This window comes from Diorhabda sublineata, chromosome X (genome assembly GCF_026230105.1).
Source record: "Diorhabda sublineata isolate icDioSubl1.1 chromosome X, icDioSubl1.1, whole genome shotgun sequence".
Taxonomy (NCBI): domain Eukaryota; kingdom Metazoa; phylum Arthropoda; class Insecta; order Coleoptera; family Chrysomelidae; genus Diorhabda; species Diorhabda sublineata.
Window position 1 is genome coordinate 15422453 of NC_079485.1, and position 21597 is coordinate 15444049.

A 21597-nucleotide genomic window follows, 5' to 3' on the forward strand; every position below is an offset into this window, starting at 1 on the left:
GAAAAGATCATGGACCAGACGAGGCATTTTCTTCTTTAGTAGGACAAATTTGTCCCGTTCGATAAGTCGATCCAGCAACTCAAATCTGGAGCTTCCAACATTATATTAGCTTCTTGATGATATTGGTGAGGTGCTAGACATAATAAATATAAAAAAATGGTTTTTGAAACTAATAATATTGTTGTTGGAACCGATCTCATTAATCAGAATTAACTGTAGAAGTGAAAACAAAGTTTTTTGTGTATCTGAGTCGAATAAATATAAATAATTTTCTGAGTTTGTTATTCCTGCAGCTTGTTATGAGGCTCCTCTTACAGAGAATGAATCTTTATTCATCAGTTGTGATGAAATTTTTAAGATTTTGTGTGAGGAATTATCAAGAGAAGTACCTTATCATTCGTTATGTTACATTTTCATTTTGTATTTAGTAGGATAATTCACGTTATTTTTTGACAACACCTCGTAGCTAGAGCATAATTTTCATTATATTACGTTTACATATTTCAAAAATTATTGCAGATTCTCGGGAATCTAATTTTCATACTTAGATATTTCCGGTTGAAGAAGTTGAGGAAATGACTTTAATTTCACAGAAACTTCATATGAGTCGTGTTAAGAACGGAAACCAAACACATTTCAACATATATCCGAAATTAGGTCAAATCTATTGACCCTGTGTTAAAGCAACAGGTTAGAAGAGACTCAAAATGCTCAATATAAATTCAAAAACAAAATAATATTGTTAATACTAAACACATAATAAGTATATATTCACTATAATATTTATTTATGTATCTTTTGCTGATCGGAATAAGTTTTTAGTGAAATTACAAATATCCTTCAAGGATTTTTACGCAAGCGTGTCACAACAACGGCGTAGTTGTTTGTGCTTTAGAAGGAAAAAGACACAGTCTTATTATCTAAATAAAACTTTGCGTACGAAAAATATGATAAAAAAAAATCGTTTATTAGAATTCTTTGCCTGAGTGTCAATCGGTTTCTCATCCTCAACCAATTTTGTCCAATTTTAAATCAGTTTTCAAAGTTACTAAATTATCATCAAAGATATATTTAAACACGAGAAATTATTTGATACTTTATTCTCACTTGAATCAAAACTAAATATTATTTTCGAAATCCATGCTTCACGACAAACGTAATGGATTCAATGGATTCAATGGATTCTCAACATATGAGGCACTATTTGAAATAGATGAAGCATGACTCATTTCTGCTGCAAATAACACCATTAAATGATGGTTATTCGTAATGGAAACTATTATTTGAAAAACTAAACAAAAAATTGAACAAATACGAAATCATCATCGACTCCTTTATGTGACTGAACGTTGCAGTTATCAGCTCGCTCATTTACTGAAAAGCAGTTACTCTACTACCTTATGGACAACGATAATTCAATAATAGTATAAAACGATGATAAAGTTGCTGATCTCATGGATTTTCAAGACGTAATCGAAGATTTATATGACCAAATAAAGATAAAAATATATGGAGTAAACCAGAAACATGCAATCGGGATTATCGATGGTGAAGCAGACAAAATGGTAAAGATGTAATTCATTGGAGTAGATCTGAGAAATTATTATTTTAGTATAATTGAATGTGAACTGTTTTTTATTTAAACCATAATTTATTTTCTTCTTTTTAGTGTAACTAACACTAAAAACGTGTTTCTCGGTGCTTTCAAACTTTATTTTATTTTTGTTTTAGTTCAATTACTATTTTTAAGGCCGTTTTTTATATGTACAGACTTATTAATGGTTGCATCTCGAATTTGAAAATCTGGCACTGCGCGCTTTCGTAGTTCATCCACTAGCTCCATCTTTTTTACTCTCATGCAATGGATCAAATAAGGATAAAGGGATTTTTTTATCCAGTAATTACACTGTCGACAGTCTTTGACAAGTGTACAAAGTTTAAATCTGATCGCTCAAAGTAGGGCAACATCTAAACCAAAAAGTTAGTTATAAATATACAGGCGGAACTAATAAAAACGTGTTGAGAAAGTATCTTGAGATCGTTTTTGCGAAGTCAGACGCATATAATCAAATCATAACATTTACAAGACATTGTTTGAAATGCACGTGGAACAAATCAATTAATAATGTGTTTGGCGACCCCGTAACTCAATCTATTCTTGTAAATGACCAGGCATTGACAATGAGGGTGGGCAATATCTGGTTGTAGCACCTCGTTTCAAAAAACTTAAACATCGTGGTTGAAAAGGGTTGATAAATAATATAGAGTATTAATAACGACTCCTAAGGGATTCTTCATATGTTTAATTTTGGTTTAAAGGAATATTCATTGATGCGCTTGTAGTTTTTTTTCATAACTAGATTTTATCCTACGTACTCCTTAGAACAGTAATTTTCATTTAGAACCAATCTCACTGAATCGATTTACAATTATTGAGTTAATGGAATTTAAAACCGTTTTAGTCGCAGGACAAAATCCTTATCAATTATAAGATATTCCCCGTTGCTACGTTACTGTTGAAAGGGCAACAGGACAATCCATGCGCCACAAGACCAAGGAAAACACTCAACACAGTACGCATCGAAATCCAGTACAATGAAGGCGTTTTCATCAATGCGTGAGTTGTCTGTGATTTTGTTCGTTCACTTTGATTAAAAATAATAATAAAGGCAGTTTAATAATGTGAAAATTAATAAAGAAAATTCTCTTTTAACCCAAAATAATGGTTGTCATAACAAGTCATAGCTACATTGGAGGTAAGTCACTTCTAAAGTCAAAAATATTTCAAATTTTAACTATCTTTAATAGAAAAATAATATAGTTTTTGCGAAAAAATGTCTAGAAGATGGAAATTCCACTGTTTCAAAATAAATTTGAGACGTATACATCGGTTCAGACATGCTGACCTACATTCAAATTTTGACAGTATTTTCTACGGAGCGTGGGTGTGTATTTACTACGAATAAACTTGTTTGGATACATCTAGAGATATATTACGTATTCCATTATTACAAAATATTAGTTTGAACCTGAGTTCTGTCGAAAATTATTTAAATATATACAGGGAGAGTCTCTAGTGTACAAACGGTGACATTTTTCAAATGTTTTTCTCTCATGACCATAATATTATCAATTATGGTTATCACCACTTTAATTCGAAATGCATTGAAATCTTGCAGTGTTGTGGTATTCTAATTTTAATAAATAATAGAGTCAACAAAAGTAGAAAATATAATGTGTATTGATATAAAAACCTACTTGAATTGTTTATAAGTGCCAAAATAGTGAAAAAATGCCTTTTCAAGCATCTCAAGCATTTCCAAAAATTTCCGTAATAACAACAATAAAGGGGGGATTATAAAAAATAGCTAAAGTAACAACCCCTAGTTTACTTCCTCAATACTGTGAGTATAGATAATGATCATTATGGCAACATACAAAAAGAAAAAGTGGCTAGAGAAAATAACTAATACAATACACATAGAAGTAGCTGCCACAGTATAATTCGGATTTAAATCCTATTTAACTTATTTGGACATCTCTAAAGGAAGTGTAGAAATAACGATCGATCATTATGATGGTGAGAGACTATAAAAAATGTGCTAAAAAAGTGGTACAGTATTTTCAATACTTAAATTAAGAATAACAAAAAACTCATAAGAGACACTCTAATCGTCTAGATCTGTGGTTTTGAATATGCGGAATAAATGAAGACAGTCAACAAAGGTATGGCTCAAATACGAGGTATATAATTGATTATTTGGCCTCGTAGCAAAAAAACAATCAGCAAAAGGCTTTTTATGTCTCAATCAACGGTGTACATGATTTTTCTAGGTAGCAAGATTTGCTTATGCTTTAGTCGAGGACTTCCCTCATAGATGCTATGTTTGTGTATATTGGTTATTATAGAGAATAAATTCCATTCTACTTTTTATTGTATATTTATAAGTATGATTACAACAAATGATTTAGGGTAGATAAAAATAAAATCAAGTTCATCGACTAAAAAAACCACATTCAGAGTTGTGTAAATAATAGCTCTATAAACAACTTTATTATTAATGGAAATCGTGACAATTTAGTCCACGTAACCCACGCAATTTGTTTTTACCTCTTCATTAATGAAGAATGAAAGTAGAAAGAATGAATACAGGAATATTCTTTGAATATAATCCAACTATGAAATTGTCGAAGATCTGTCCTCTGACCCCCTGCTGAAAGAGCCCAAACTTGTAGAACGTATCCCTTGTAGATTGTTTGGAGAATCGTTTTGCAGGTATGACTGCAGACTAATCAAAACCTTCATTGTTAAAAGAAACTCCAAATAAGCTCTTATTAACCCACGGAGGAAAATCCTAGTTTTGCCTCGTGCAAGAGTGTGTAATAGATTGGCTAGGAAATTAATTTCTTAGTAATAGCCAATGTGAGAGTTTTCGACGAAACCTCGTATTATTATTCAATTATTTTTCTCAAATTTGTAAGTGAGTAGTAGTAATTTAAAATATGATTAAAATAAATTCCGGTTGAAATCAAAAACTAAATTTATTACATCGAAATTATTGTCATTGAGCTTCGTAAAAAGCGATGCGGATATTCAAGCTTTCTGGAGGAGTGGCAGAGTGAGAGGAACGATGATCGATCTGTAGTAAACAATGGTAGGGGTAAGGAAGGACTCACTTTTACATGAGAAAGTGTCTAGGGGGAGGACGGTAGGTCGCATGCACTCGTGCAGCAAGTGGTTGAGGTCAGTAATGACAAAGTTTGGATAAAAATAGATAGATGTTTTATTTTCCTTACCGATAAATCTGATACGATTATTTTATTATAAAATATGGTAAACGTTGAAAAATAATCAAGAAAATGCTGCAATCCACAATAATTTAGGAATTTTCAAAAATAAAAACATATAAGAGATCACAAATGATACGTCAGTATTTTGGAGTTTTCTTATTGGAGACACAAATTTTCTTTATAGATACATAATTTACTACTCACATACTTTACTTTAGGATATAAAAAGCTCAATTACGAATTTTCTTCTAAGAGTTACACTGAGTTGAAGCTGGGACAGAAATTTGTTGTTGGAACAATTAAATACAAACTGACAAACCCCGATCCACCCACCTAAATTCAGATTTTCAAACTTTTAATCAACATATCTGGAATATGATTGGTCATTGTATGTTGAATTTTCAGACTTCAGCTTTCTTATGAAGTTAAGGTAACTTGGATGAAATACATTAACAGTTATAAAAGAATATTGAGCCAGATTTCTCATCAATCCATCTAATTAAGCTGAAGCTTATCCATTCAGTGAGAAAGCTAAATTAATTACACGTAGATCAGTCATGTCAAAAATACGGCCCGCGGGCCGCTTCCGGCCCCTGAGCCGTATCAATAAGGCCCGCGATCGCAATGTGTCACAGAAAGAAGAATCTTGTTTTTTAGAGCTTTTAGACTTCATTCGATTCCTCTACGGGTGTTTTAAATAATCGTACTCTCAAGTCAATGAGATCAACGCTCTTACATTTTATACACAATATTTCAAGAGTCTGGATAATTACCCGGAATTAAAAAAGCACGCAGCGCGCATACTGTGCATGTTTGGTAGCACCTATTTATGTGAGCAGATATCATGAAAATAAATAAGAACAAATATCGCACAAGACTTACGATTGAACATCTCCAATCAATTCTTAAAATAACTACAACGAATATGATACCTGACATCAATGAGCTTGTCAATGAGAAGTCAGTCAGGTATCTGGATTCTCGAGCTCAACATAATTACCTACCATCTTTTATAACTCAACAGTTTTTTTAATTTCAATCTGGTCCACCTACGAATTCAAAATTTAATATGTGGTCCTCTGCAAAATTGAGTTTGACACCTCTGACAACCATCAGAAAAGCCATTAAACATTATTATTTTTCACTTAAACGTCAAAGTATCCCTAATTTATACCAATAGTTGTTATGGACAGATACACTCCCGGTCAAAATCTTTGCGTGTAATATAGTTTACGTGATAAACAAAAAATAAGAATAATACGATAATTTTCGGCAACTATTTTGACAAATAATCTTCGTCTATTTGGTCCCATTCGTTTTTCAGGATATTCCACAAATGTGAAATGGAACACTGCTTCCTGACTTCCCTGTCCAACAATCAGATTAATGTCGGGCGACTGTGGCCAATTCTTTCGAATATCCTTTGCATAGCTTCGAGGAATGTTTGGGATCGTTGTCATGCTGAAAAATTTTTTGCCCATCAGGCTCTGGCCAGAACGTACTATATTTTCCTTTAATATTTTTTACGAGTTTCTGTCTTTCAAATCCCCCCAAATCTCCAGTCGGCCTTCCGCCAAAATATTCCCAAACCATTACCGAGCCTCCGCTGTGTTTTGTAGTCTGGATTAGACGTGGATTTAACATCTGTTCTTCCTTTGACCTGCGCACAAATAGTCTTCTCTTAGACCAAAAAACCTCAAACCTTGACTCATCATTCAATAAAACTCTCTCCCACTTCTCATGCGTTCATTTTTATGTTCTCCAGCCACTACAAGCTGTAGAAATAATCAAAAGGCAGATCCCTTGAGTAATTGATCTGAACTACTATCTCTGGGCCCGAGAGTCGTCGATCACAATCACTTTTACTTTAGCGGTTGTGGTTTTTCAAGGCTGCCCTGAACGTTTTCCATCGCCAAAGCTTCTGGTGGATGCATATTTTTTCAGGTTGTACTCCAGGTACGTCGACATATCTTTAAATAGGCGGCAATGGTACGTTTACTTCTGACTATATTATGACTTGGATTAATGCACGAATTTCAACCGTTTCTTGATTTCGCCCATTTTAAAACTTACAAATCTAAATTTGCAAGAAAGAAAACAATTCGTATTCGAATTTCAGAAAAAGATGTCTTAGTCCAAAAAGTATACATTACAGTACGTTCTTGCATCTCACAGGACTAAATTACAATCATAAACACCGAATAAATAATTCACACTTGAAGAATAACAACCAAATCAGCTGGTACTTGCAAGTTTTAACTTGTTGCACTCACCACAAAATATGAGCATGTGCTCTTATTAAGTAAACAAATAACGGACGCTATATTTTTGGTTTGTGAAGCACCATTCCGACCTTCTCTTAAAAATTGATAGAGAAATTTGATAAAGTGTATTATTTTGAAATTTAATTAATCTATTATCCCTGGGTATTAATTTATTATAATAAAAACTGGAAAAATGAATATCAGAAAGGTTTTTAGCTTATTGTGGTTGTGATTTTAAATCTAAATATTGTAGTTTACCCACAACTCCTATTTTTTATTTTCTTTATACCGTTTAAAAATTTCACATTATAAAACTCAATGCACCATTTTTTTAAAAGAAATTTTCCATTTGGTGAAAATCAGTACATACTCACCAAAGTCGTCAAACTTTTATTTAAGAACATAATAAGAATATAATAACTTGAAAAATGTCAAGGGCTCTATCGGCTAGCATTAAAAGCATAACCCTTTTATTGGTTCCCACGTGAAGAAACGTAGTGTGTTATCAGAGTAGTACAAATTTCAACGATGGCTTAGACTAGAAGGCATGAGAAAGTAAAAATGACAACAAGTGGTCGCGCCCTCGTATCTTCAAGATGAGGTCTTTCACCCCTTTTAAGGCGTTCTTGCCGTTTGTAGTGCGATGAAATTTATAGAGAAAATCGATTTTAAAGTTGATAATGGACCTTTTAATCAAATTAAATGCATCCGAACTCACATCAACAGATACAAATATTCTAGTAGAGCGTATACTTTAAATTTTCGTAGAATTTCTCAAAAAAAAACTTCACAAGTCAAGATGCTAGTTAGACCATTAAACCAGAGGATTTCGGATTTGAACCACAAATTAGTCTTGATTAAAATAAAATTTGATATTTTTGAATCATTAAAACACCATTTGATAATTATTTTTACATTTTACCGCCTGCAATTATTTTTATTCTATGTTGATTGAACGACAAATGGTTAAATGATGAGAACACTATTGTTAGTACTATACGAGGGCTGCTATTTAAGTTTTGAGATATGGCAACACTGATGTGAATATGTCAAATCTGCCATTGCCACCATTATCATCAGTTTAACATTTTTAATGGTGAACGTACTCAGAACGTGTTATCATACGAGTGATATTTGAATTGTTTACATATATATAAAACATTCATCTTGGTCAAAATGGAATTGAATCGCGAACATTTCCATGCGAAAATTGTCTATGACTTTTGACGTGGATTAAACCAATCAATTTCGTGAAGTTTGTTCAAAATTAGCTGTTGTGCCATAAAGCATCGATGATGTGTCTAAACTGATATGCAAGATCGCCATGTGACACACCGTGAGATTGAGGCATAGTTCTACTCGCATTTATTCAATATTACATGAACATTTGACTGTCAAAAAGATACACCCTTCCATTAGAGCAACGTAGAACGGTCAATTCTGAATGGTACGCCAACATTTGTTTGCCAGAAGTATTCGAAAAAATTGAAGAAACCAATCATAGAAGACGAATCATTCTTCCCCCAAGACAATGCGAGTCCTCACACATCAGTTTGAAGAAAAAGGTTTTTGAATAGTCAAAACATCGAATTGATGGCTCATCCGCCATACAGTCCTTGTTTGACACCCAATGATTTCTTCTTATTTCCGCAGTTCAAAAATAAATGACGGGGTCAATGTTTTTCTACACCTGCAAAAGCGGTTAGTGCGTTCAAATCATATTTTTTGGAGGTGCCTCAATCGGAATGCAAAAAAGCTTCGACAATTGATTCAAATGTATGTAAAAAAAGTGTATTGATTTGAAGAAGAATATTTTCGAAAACAATAAAGACATTTCCAACTATAAATATTTGTATTTATTTGTCTGTCTCTCTAAACTTGAGTAACAATCCTCGTACACAACTCTGCATCAAGTTTTCCCTTAATTCAATTAACTAGAAAGATCTCTTGTTGATTATAGCATACTTATCACTCGATTTCACTCATTTCTCATCAGGTTCTAGATATTAAATATGAGGTAAATCACAAATCAAAAAAGCTTCACCGCATTTTTATGAGTTCATAAGTGTATAAATCCTCTGTCGAACTTAATGACTTGCACGTGATCTAGTAAGGCATATTTTCGATAAATAATCAATTCTCAATATCGTAAATTTTTAATAAAAGAATCGTTAGGTTTCGATATTCATGGAGAAGGTCTATCGAACCGAATAAAAGCACTAAAAACAAATTGCTCGGGAAAACACGGACAAGTCCTTACCGGATACAATTTAACCTCTAACTATGGTATTGTCTATATATGTATTCGGATAAGGTTATAAATATCTTTAACTAAACAAATAAAAGATGGAAAATAGGTTAATGTCATGTCAGCTTTTCCGAAAGATTTATTTGTTGCCAAATAGAAGTTTGATAAAACTTTCGAACTAATAAAGACAAATACATATGTTTTTAACGGTTGCGTTTGTAGGTCAATAGATTTTTTTTTCGAGTATTTGTATTTTTATTTCTCAGTCTCCATTCTTTCATTGGTATATGTAATATAATACGAGATTCGCTATTCATATTTTAGCCTTGGCAACACTGATTGTTGCTGACTGACAATGACATTTTTAAGTTTAAACTTGCTGAACATAATCTCACAACATTTTATTTTGTCGTTTGTTGCGATTAATATTTACAGTTAAATAAAAAGTGTAGTGTCTATCAAAAAATGGAACAGACCAGTGGATTTGGATTATCAGGAGAAGAAATAATGAATTCAAACGTAACCGATGTTCGTTCCAAGATGAAACAAATGTCGTTGTGTGTGAAAACACTGTGAGAGGCATTAGGAATGGTGCATTAAAATGTCATTAAGATATTGTATAAAACAGAGAAGTTAAAGTACTTCGTATGGGAAATTTTCTTTATACCCTCGTATACAATCCCAAAAAGATGTTTTCAAAACAAAACAATAAAATACATGAATCGCATCTATGCCAGTTACTATTTTTAGAAAAAAGGTACATTATATTATACATTCACGTTTACGTAGTGTAGAAAATTGATGACTATAAAACAGACACATAATCCTTTAATTTGCTTTTCCAATAATGTCCATTTCGAGTCAATGACATAAATGGGTCTTTTCTACCGCTGAAGGTAGAAACAATTCTTTTTATAATACAGTTTCCTTACTTTCTCCTGAATGAATGAATTTTGTTTTATTTAGATGGGGGTACAATGTTGGGGGCGATTGCAGGCCTCGGAGCCATACTGCTTGTCATTATCCTCTACATAAAAAACAAAGGACTTTTATGGTGGACTCCAGCACGAGGTATAGCATGTTGTGAGGAAGCCTGTCCTCCCGTATCATCACGATCAGTACCAACACCTTCAGTGCCTAATCCTTTGTCACATTTCTCTCCTAAACACAAATTAGGTAAGTTACCGTAAGCTATAAATATATAAAAATTAGAAAATTCAATTTCTATAGTTCATATTTAATACCAAACTACCGCTGGGTCTACGGTTGGATAAATAGCTTTGTACAAGGTGTCTCAAAAGAAAGTCCACCTTTGTATTGCTTATTGTGTGAATGCAACTATTCGAAAAGGCGCGTGAGGTATGTCAATCGGTAACCTGGGAATTTACTTGCAATGGAGCGTTTCTCTGGAACCGACCTTGCGTGAGATATACAAAAACGGCAATTTTCTGCTATAAACGCAATGTCCGTCACTTGAATGATGCGCCAGGCGCTCGACTGATTGGAAAATGGGTCAAAAAGTTGGAAGAGACCGCATCAACACAGGATAAACCAAAATCCGGTTGTCCAACGTGTTCTAGAACGATCTAAAACGTAGACAGTGTTACTTGGTCTGTTCGTGACGATACTGACTTGTCTATAAGGAAGCGTTCTGTTACTTTAAATATGCATAGATCATCATTATTTTGCATTTTACACAAAAATTTAGGGGTTCAGTTGATTGATTCAGATGATAAAGCATTTTTCAACGTTTACCAACATCTTGTTGTCGGATGGACACGTCAACAAGACAAATTGCTGCTACTGAAATGCAATCAATCCAACACATCAGAAACCTCTACGTTCACATAAAGTGACCGTGAAGAGCTGCGATGTCAGCGCGAGGAATTAAAGGCACTTACTTTGGAAGATGAAGGGGGACGCATAGTTATGGAGAATTCAGAGTTTTATGTGCAGACCTTAGATGGCTTCTTCGTGCCAGAATTGTAAAACTTATATAACCAAAGAACATGGTTCCAGCAGGACGGAGCAACTTCACATACGTCCAATAGATGTCTACCACGAAATCGTGACATTTTTCTTGACAAATTGATCGCTATGGGAGTTAATATAAGCTGACCTCCACGCAGTACCGATTTAAGACCTGTGGAGTTATGTCAAATCTAAAGTTTACGCTAACAAACCTACTTTCCTATCACAATATCTGCCGGCTTAGATAATTTTAGTGCTCGATTAAATTATTGCCTTGAGTGTGGACGATGTTATTTTTAAGAAATACATTCCCAATTCATGTTTCTAAATACGTTTTTTCAATAAATAATAAATTACTTTTTTGTCCTTGTAGTTCAACCATCATTTATTCACCCAATAATTTTAATAATTCAATAATGATTCAAGATCCTAGAAAGTGGAAAATTGCGCCCCACTGGGGAAATTTTTTGTTTAAATTTTATCTATTTTTCATGTCAGTTCATTATATCGATTGTTTTCCTAAATAATCAATAACTGATGCTTCTATTTAGATCATTACATTAGGGTAATGAAAAAACATGAATACGACTGTTTAATATTCAAAGAATAAAGTAGAAGAAAAACACAGTCGATATATATACAAAAATACGTAAATAATTCTAAAAACGTCCGAAAGAGGCGTTGACACTAACAGTACTAATTGACATGTGACACTTCACACTTTTTTGTTTCATGTCACTAATCAAATGCTAAATGTCACATCAAACGTCATGTATGCTGTATCGTGTCATTAAAATTTGCCAATTTTCGATATATTTAAAAAAACATGAATAACAATGTCTATTTTAGCGAAAGCATACTCTTTTGATGGTTGCGAATCTAGTTCCGAATCCGAGATAGGTCTTGGAAACAAAAGTCATCAAGGTCCTATATCAGTACCAGTACCAGTTATTCCTTCTGGTTCCTATTATCCAGCCAGAGTTAACCAGGATCTAATATCTCTTGTGGAAAAAGGTAGAGCTGGAGTGAGCAGTAATAGTTCTTGTTGCAGTTCTACCACCAGTTCCGTTGGAGAAAAACACATGATGTTGACAACGATGGCTACAAAAGTGACTGCAGAAATTAATGACCTAATCCAAAAGTGAGTTTTAACCAATTTTGTATTCTACTTTGTACAGATATTGATAATAGTTAGTTTATTGTTCCAGAACACCTATAAATCTGAGGGAAACAAAAATAGACAATCAAGATTTGGATATTCAGATGGTAGACACATGTGCACAAATAGATACAACAGACAATAACACCAATAGGGATGTAAGTTTACTGGATTATTCTAACTAAAAATACATTATAATAACCCTCTTTTCAATTGAATGAACCATCTTAACGTCATCAGGATCATTTTCTAATTCATATTCGATTTTATTTTTTTATTTGTGACCCTTTTTTTTAATTGGTTCATAATGCGGCCAAGGTTAAACATATGAATGCTGGGCACTCACTATCGTCCGAGATGCCCATGATGTGGACTAGTCTAATTTCGTGCCTATTTAAGTGAACCAATTGTTTGGTAAAAGGTCCATCTATGTGTGCCTTAACATGAAAGGGATATTCAGTCACCTCCGCAGAAACTGTCTGGTAAGCAGACCGTTGAGAGACGCGATAGCAACACCTTTGGCTACATCAAGAATGTGTTCTTGGGTGGATTTGCCCATTCTGACAAGAAAGCTTGTCGCTTCGTCGTGGTTCTTGCTGCTCGAGTAACCAGTTCTGGTAGGCTTAGATCACACCTGTGTTTTTATGACATTGATTCTGAATAAATACGTTACGTGATGCTTTTTCGCTATAGAAAAGGCTATAGAACATCACAGGCTGTTTACAGTGAGTGGTGGAAAATTGGTTGTTAGGTTAGATTTACCTCGAACTAATCTCCAGCAGATATAAGCAATCAAACTATCTGAAAAATGCAAATGGATATACAAACTCGTATCGAAATTGGTGATACTTTGCTAAAACGCAATGGAATGGACCCAATGGATGAAATATGAGAATTTTGAACGCAAAACATCATGGTGGAAGCCTGGTGAAGTGGCGCAAAAGACTGCAAACCCTAAATTGACACAACGTGAGGAAATGTTGTGTACACGGTGGGACTCGAAAGGAATCATATACTATTCAACTCTGAAACGTAGTCAACCACAGTACCGAAAAAAAATCTACCACAATGAGGACGCACACTTTTAAGAATTCGACAAAATTGTCTAAAATTTTTGAGAGTTCCAATACATACACAAATTAGCCCAAATATTGTACCGAGAAAAATTTTTTTTCGGTACAAGTTAATGAAAATTTCAGGTAAAACTGTTACAATAAATTCGTTTTGAACGGGTCTAATTTTATTACTATAGATATTTCTTTAAACCACCATGAGTGGAAGATAGTTCGTCAGTAGAGAAAGTAAGCAACAGCTCCATTTATCATCTCACTCTCAAATGCTCTTGTGGCTGTTGGTGAAGAGTTAACTGCTGAATGGTATTCTGAAGTTGCGCATATCACATTACAAGACATGAGACAGGGGTTTTGGACCTTTCGAGACCAGTCAAACCCTCACTCTTGTGAACATTTTTAACCATAGGTACAAGAACTAGCGTTGGGTTCCACAACAAAAACACCAAGTTACACATTATGAGAATTCGAAAAAAAATTACTGAACCTGGTTGCTCTGCACTCACCGTTTAGCCCGGATACTGCACCGGTAAAACTTTTTCTATGTAAAAAAAGTGACAATAAAGGAGATATTGAAAACTATGTCGCCATACCATCAAAACGAAATCATGAAACTACCTTAAACGGTCAAAATAATACTGGCACCTATGTACTTGACTACGATTTATTTCTAATACAGAAACTGAAATGATATTAGAAAATGCTTTTCAAATAACTCAAAATTATACAATTGAAAACAATTCAGCTAATTAACTAAAGATACATTGTAGTGTATTGTCGTGATGAGCCAGGACGTAGAAGACAGAGGAGAAGTTTTATCTTGTGGCGGTGGTTCCGGATCCGAACCGGAATGTCAAATAATTCCAAATAATAAGTGTGGTCATTTGGAAATCGCTCTACTCTACGACGCGCCCATGCGGAAGATGACAGTTCACGTCCTCCAAGCCAGAGATTTTCCTAGCAGGGATCGCGGTCAACTCACACACACCCAGGTAATGTTACATATTCAAAAATTACAAAATTACGTCATAAGATTCATACTGAATACAATGTTTATACCAACACCACGATTACACTGTCTGACGCGCGTTTCGATAACCAAGTTCTCGTCTTCAGAGACTGAAGATGAACTGTTCGTTGTTGTACTGGAAATAGTTTTGCTCTACACATATTTTTGTAAACTGTAAACATTCTTCTATTACATCAGCTCCCAAATTATTATATCTCCTTAAATTCTCAAGGTACTCCAAGGTCTACGGGATCGGCACCCTGAAATTTCCCCATCTTCAATGTCTGAAGGTTTCACTCTAACGAATCACTGAAAACCCTCAGGTTTGATAGGTTTCAAACTCCTTCGTTAACCACCTGAAATACTAGATGTACAAATTGTTGAAACAATAGATCTTATTGCCTTCCCAGGTTTGTGAATTTTGGGAAGGCAATAGAGCTTTGAAAATATCAGTTTTTGGTGTATGGTCCTGTTTCGATTAAGTTGTCCACTCTCTCGAAATAGTCCTTCTTGTCAATTATAACAACCTTGTTACCTTCATCTGCTTCCAAGTAAAAACAATCTTTCCTTCTCAAACTCCTGACAGTATTCAGATCTCTTTTGCTGACTGATGGTTTTCTATTCTTAGTATATATATTTTTCAAGATTTCACTACTGCACGCTTCCTGGACGAAGTTCCTATCGTCTTGAGGAAGATACTGAATGGAACTTTCAATACATCCAATCAATTCGCAGAGATCGCCATCGCCCAAATTTTCTTGGGCCACGGTTTCAACTTCTTCAATTTCTTACTTAAAACAATCATCTTCTTCTTAAATTTTGATTCGAAGATCCTGAACATGTTTCTTCAAAACTTGAAACCAGTTTTAAAATTCTAAATCTCTTAATATATGTGTTAGTATGCTTCTATTTCAAAAATACTCGTTCGCTGTAGAGATATTTGATTTATAGATCCAGCTATTTCCTTCTTCAACTGAGTTTATCTTCAGCCTCTGAGCTGTATGCTAAAAAGTATTCAAATAGATTTTCCTTGATCTCCTTTATAAACCGGTCTGTTCCATTTCTTAGATACTTTATAATCAAATTGATATATTTAAACAATCATGCGATTGGTATTATATTTTAGGTGAGACTGATTCTACTCCCTAGTAAGAAACAAAAACATAAGACGAAAATTAGGCAAGGTGAAAATCCTCAGTATATGGAAAATTTTGTCTTGCATCGCGTGAATCCAGGTAAAATATTTATATATAGTTGTAAGTTTGATCAATAGTAGATACCTTTAAAAAAATTTAGCTTGGTGTACATAACCTCTAAAGTAGCCGAAAGCATTTTCAAATATCTGAAATTTCTGACGTTATTTACCAATTTAGGCTTAACCATGTACTGCATTTACACAATTAAAATGTAAACATGACATTTATTTAGTTTTGATTCACGTAAAAAAGCCGAGGGTGTTATAAGCTAAAATAGTAGGTAGAACACTATTTGATGAATGTAATGGGATTAAAGTTCAATTCAGCTTTGCATTTTCACAAAACCTCATCTTAGGAATGATAAAAAATAACTTATTTCGTAGCTGTTTAAATTTTTTCGCCCCGCTAACCGAGGGCTTGTCACTGGAGCATCTAAGGTACCTATGCATTCTGTTTATATATTTTCAGAGGACGTTAATTCCATGGGCATAAGACTGCGACTATATGGCTGTGAAAGAATGCGCCGAGAAAGATTAATTGGCGAAGCTGTTGTCAGTTTTGCCAACATTAATTTGGAATTGGAAAATAATTTTTGGTTAAATTTAGAACCAAGAGCTAATACAGCTATGGTGAGTGATTTGTTTTTAACATAACATTTAACTATTCAGAAAGTAACGTTTTGAAATATAAAAAATATTAATTGTTTACATCTCAAAGATCAATTAAGATTCTACATTAGATTAAATGATCTAGGGCGTAAAGATCGTGAATTTATCTCGCTAACACTTTGACCTATTGATCTTTTGCGTACCAAATACTGTTCACCAGTCAAGTACCAACAACCTTGCAAAGTGAGCTGTCTGGGGGATATGCAGCTTATCTACCATACCATAATCTTTATCTATGAATAGCCTCGCACTCACAAAGATGCGATTTCCTTTGGTTCCGTACAGAAACGACAACAGATATCGAGAGTTTTTCCGATGTTCTTCAGATGGTAGTTAATCGGATAGTGTCCAGTTAGCACACCAGTAACTCTACTTACCTTGTCTTTGCTCAATGAAAGGAACTTATTCAGACCAGTTGGTGGCATAGGAAAGTAATTTACTCGATTGTTTCCGATCTAGGGCATTTTTCCATGTTTCTGATTTCTTCTCGTTTTGCCACTTCTGTGACTATGAATCGATGGCTTTTTGAGAAAACCATGGAAGTTTGTGCTCCTATGAAAGGGGTTGTCTTTTTTAGCCAGATGATAGGCTTGTTCATTGCCGTCTACCATGATGTTGCCAAGTACCCACTTAAAAGTAACTTTGTTGTTTGTTCTCAGTTAGTTTCGATTCGATGCATTCCCACACTAGCTTTGACTCAATTTTATAAGAGTCAAGTGCTTGTAGAGATGCTCCTCTTCCTGATAGAATAAATATCATTGCATTACGGTTTTTACGTTTTGCGTAACGAGCTGCGCACGTAAGGATAGCGTCCTTGATCACGTCTATAGGCACCCTATCTTCCTCTAGAATTAAAGTATGAAAAAAGGAGTTAGAGTCAAAGCGCCCGGCTTCATCTTCTGCTTCTTGTGTACCGTTATTACTTTACTTTCTATGAAAGTCTTCATAGGTGAAAGATCGGGACTCTGAAGACGAGACAATAACCTCCTGTAGGTTAGTTCGGGATGACGTCACAATTTGCCGCCATCTTGTCTTACGAGACAAACATCGCGTTATTTATATTAAAAGTATTATTAGTTATGGGTTCATTTTCATTTTTTGCCCAAAGATATTCATTTAAATGAAAAAAGCGCATGAATCAATAAATTCTCTTTAAACAAGTGAAATAAAATCTTTGTTTATCCACCACGACAATATGGCAACCTTTTCAAGTGAGACGTCACTCGAAATGATGTATTTAAACGAATTAAAATTACTTCGTGTCGTTTTACTACGCAAGCTCACGATTTGTCGCAAAATAATAAAATTTTTATCATCAATTTTCCTTGGCTCTTGTTTTGAACTGCTTTCTAAGTTTCACCGTTTGAGAAAATCAATCAGTACCACACCTTGCCTATCCTTAAGGTAAAGTCAGTCCCCGTAACCTTGCTTTGTGACAAATTTGGCATATATTTTTTTTTTGAGTAACTTTATAGACTGTAATTGACATGTCTCGCCCACGTCCAATCGATAGTTACGATTAGATCCACTAATGAAACACTAATTCTGTTGTATGCGTTGAAAAACGTTAAAGCTCCCCTTTATGATGTTCTGTCAGCAATTCTAGCACCCATCTTCTACAAAATTTGTAGAGTAAAGTAACCTAACTTTTGTTTGATATTTTCAAAGTACTAATTCAAACTGTGGAAAGCTCGGTTACAGTTCTGTTACTGTAGTTTACACGAATCTTTTTATCAAGTACAGCGATCAATCGTTAGTCAAATATCTCGGAGGTGCGTTCTTCTCTTCATCGGACATTTTTACTTTGATTATTACGTTGCTTCCGTATGTAGATTTTAAATATATTGCCTTCAAAAACCTTTTAATTGGCAGGATTGCCAATAACACCTCAAAGTTTCAAATTTAAAATATAAAAAGTAAACAGTTTGAACACGTTTACGTTGTGATGGCCGGAAGTTGACACGCAGATACCATAAATCTGAACAGCAATCACTTAAATCCTCCTGTTTATTTGATATTGCACACCCTTTTAGTAGAAGTGTTCCTCTAACTCATTTTTTCATATTTCAACTCTATTTTATTATAACATGTATTTTCTATTTAGTTGGGCGGATGCACAACTGATTTGTTAAGTTTAGCTAGATCGGACAGTACTGGCTCATCACATTCCATGCAGCATGGAGGTGTACCAGAATTACTGCTCGGCTTGTGTTATAATGCCACCACCGGAAGATTGAGTGTAGAAGTTATCAAGGGATCCCATTTTAGGTAAGATTAGTGAGAGGTACCTAAGTAACTTTTTGCTCAGATTATTAGATCTCATTACTCTCAGTGTAGGTTGATAGTAAAATATTATTTTGGGAGATAATATGTCATGAAACTGTTCTAGTTACCTTTTAAGAAACCTGGCAATTAACAGACCTCCAGATACATATGTGAAACTCCATCTGGTCAGTAGTACTGGACAAGAACTGGCTCAGAGCAAGACCACCGTTCGACGCGGTCAACCCAATCCTCTTTTTAAAGAGACATTTGTGTTTCAGGTTAGTTTTTCCCAATTTTATTTCCATCATTTCATCGTGATATTTTTGTATTTTATATCAAAAATTTTTTAAAGGTGGCGCTTTTCCAGTTGGCCGATGTGACATTAATGGTGTCCGTTTATAACAGAAAAGGTGTCACCAAGAAAAAAGAAATGGTAGGATGGTTCAGTTTGGGTCTAAACTCTAGTGGTGCCGAAGAATTGGCTCACTGGATGGATATGAAAGAATTTCAACAGGAACAGATATCACGATGGCACGTACTTGTACAATCATAGCTGTTGCACATATCATTTAGAATTTATCAATTCTCAATGCTCTCAATAGAAATTTGTTGAAGAAGGGAACCGTAACAGCTATGATTTTGTTTTAAGACTATGATTGCTACAAAATATGTAAGTTTTTCTTAAAACTTCCTACTTGATTCAAATATTGTACCCATATTCTAAATCAGTACTATTTTGTAACAATCATATTGGTGTTATACTAATTCCAGTGAGATTTATATCATTCAAAGTTTTTTCAATCCACAACAACTTCGCCCGACAACGACATGAACACTTGTTTTAAAATATATTACAACTATTAGTGATGGCTAGTAAAAAAGAAAAGTTATATTTCATAATTAATTACGATTACAAGTAAAACTGTTTCAAAGTAACTTCATTTCTAATAGGTATAATTAACTGAGACATGAAGCCTTGGAGGCAACAATTTCACTCATTATTCCATTCTCAAATACCTTTGGGGCTGTAGGTGAGAAAATAATCGCTGAACGGTATTCTGAAGTTGCGCAAATCACATTACAAGACGTGAGAGAGATGTTTTGTCCTTTTGAGACCAGCCAAACTCTAGTTCTAAAACATTAATCATGACGCATTAACCCAGCTGATAACCCATCGATGCCACAGGAATTCTTGTTTTGAATGCTGAGTAGCTCAGATCTATTCACAGGTCTAAGGAAGAGACTGTGAACGAGAAAAGAAAGAGCTTGACGACTTGGGGATATTTTAGAGCTAATATTCTCACTAACGTTAATGATAAACTCCATGAAAATATGAAGTAATTAATAACCTATCGATTTTTACAAACTTAGATGCTATTGTACCTAAAAGGAAAAGTACTATACCCTATTTTTGAACTGGGAGGATCATTTTAGGAAACCTGAATCACTCCCACTACAAAAATTACTAGATTGGAAGCGATGACGTAAAATACTACTCATACTAAAATTATACAGTCTGGAAGTATTGAACCACAAACTAAATATTAATTAACCTAATGGACACATATTTAAAAAAAAAATGTAACGCTCTTTCGTCCCTACGTGACGGATTGACGCTTATCGGATTGCCTAGGGCGCCAATTTTTTATTGTGATGCTCCACTTGTTCAGGGCAGCGTCAGTGAAGAAAATAAAATAAACCAGAGGTTTATTGATAACAACAGTTGAACAAAACTTTATTTATTAAAAACGGAAATAAAACTAAACTATACATGAAAGAAATGAAACTGGGAAAGCAACGGTACCAAAAGCATAAACTCAATGGTAACAAAATAACGGAAATTTAAATAAATATAATAATAAAATATTTACTTCTCTGCACAAAATAGTAACCACAGAACAAACCCTAAGTAGAAATGCAAACTTAGTTATTATTCGTTGGAAAAAACATGGCGGATTTTTGGTGCCAGTGCCCTCGATGGTAAGTGACAGAACTAATCTATTTTCGCGGTTTATTTAAATGTACAACACAAAGTATCTACTGTATTCTATGCTATTCATTTCCATCGAATTCCGATTTCGCAGTTTCTTGAACTCACGATGAAAATCATCTTAGAACTAGGACAGGTTTATTTACAAAATAATATTTATATACATTTTCAACTAAACCAAGTGAAATTGCTTAATACTTCAAAGCAAATGACACAATGAGGATGTTTAACATTTTTTTGTAATCATCATTATACTTGCGCTTTTTTTGCTGAGTAAATTGTTTACTCACATTTATACATTTTTCATTAAGTGAGATTTTTTCAAATATTCAACTAGTATCGCACACCCCCGACTCGTCTTCATGCCCATCAGTTTGGGAACCGGTGCTCTAGAGTAACCTTGATAGAAAGTGCGATCCTCTTGTATGAAGGACGACTGTAGCGCTGCAATATCCTCACTCAAGAACTATATTTCAGACATATTTTCATTACCAAGTTACCTCCATTCTTTGTGAAAACCTATTTTTAAAGATTGACACGTTCATAACTGTAAGAGGAAACAGCCTAGGTAAAGCCACGAAAACGTTAATGTTTCCGAATTAAAGAACAAATAACAACGTACATTTATAGAATTGTGGAACTAGTAGTGGAAAATCACCGTTAAGAAATCACAGTTGCAGTTAGTAGAGATGTCACGGTTCTGAAAAGCACAAGAATATTTTAGAATTCATAAATTAGGTGGCTACATTATCAATTGTTTTTTCACAATTGACAAAAAAACATTTTATTATGTAGCTATGCATCCAATTGCCATAAACATTTGACAGATAGCAAATGTTACTTTACCCAATATATGTAATGATTCTATAAGTGGAAGCTGTTCCGACTAAGAAAGACAGGATGATAACACTTTCTCTATCCTCCGAGGTTCTCAAACATGCGCAGTATAGATAAAGTGTCTCGAAC

The 21597-nt window shown here is 34.2% G+C and overlaps 1 protein-coding gene across 1 annotated transcript; it reads left to right on the forward strand.

Annotated features, from left to right (window-relative positions):
* The first annotated feature begins 2570 nt into the window (after positions 1-2570).
* Positions 2571-20401, forward strand: LOC130451531 (synaptotagmin-16). The gene is made up of 10 exons (XM_056790607.1): positions 2571-2756; positions 10270-10479; positions 12124-12415; positions 12483-12591; positions 14274-14495; positions 15639-15747; positions 16177-16337; positions 18481-18644; positions 18766-18919; positions 18994-20401. The coding sequence occupies exons 1-10, from the start codon at positions 2723-2725 to the stop codon at positions 19192-19194; spliced, it is 1656 nt and encodes a 551-aa protein (XP_056646585.1). The 5' UTR covers positions 2571-2722; the 3' UTR covers positions 19195-20401.
* Positions 20402-21597: the final 1196 nt, after the last annotated feature.

What these genes read in the sequence shown, in the direction of transcription:
- LOC130451531 (XM_056790607.1), top strand. Translation starts at nt 2,723, where the DNA reads ATGGTTGTCATAACAAGTCATAGCTACATTGGAG. An exon ending in ACAATAACACCAATAGGGAT is followed by an intron (nt 12,592 to 14,273) that starts GTAAGTTTACTG and finishes GATACATTGTAG; the next exon opens with TGTATTGTCGTGATGAGCCA. An exon ending in AAGAGACATTTGTGTTTCAG is followed by an intron (nt 18,920 to 18,993) that starts GTTAGTTTTTCC and finishes AATTTTTTAAAG; the next exon opens with GTGGCGCTTTTCCAGTTGGC.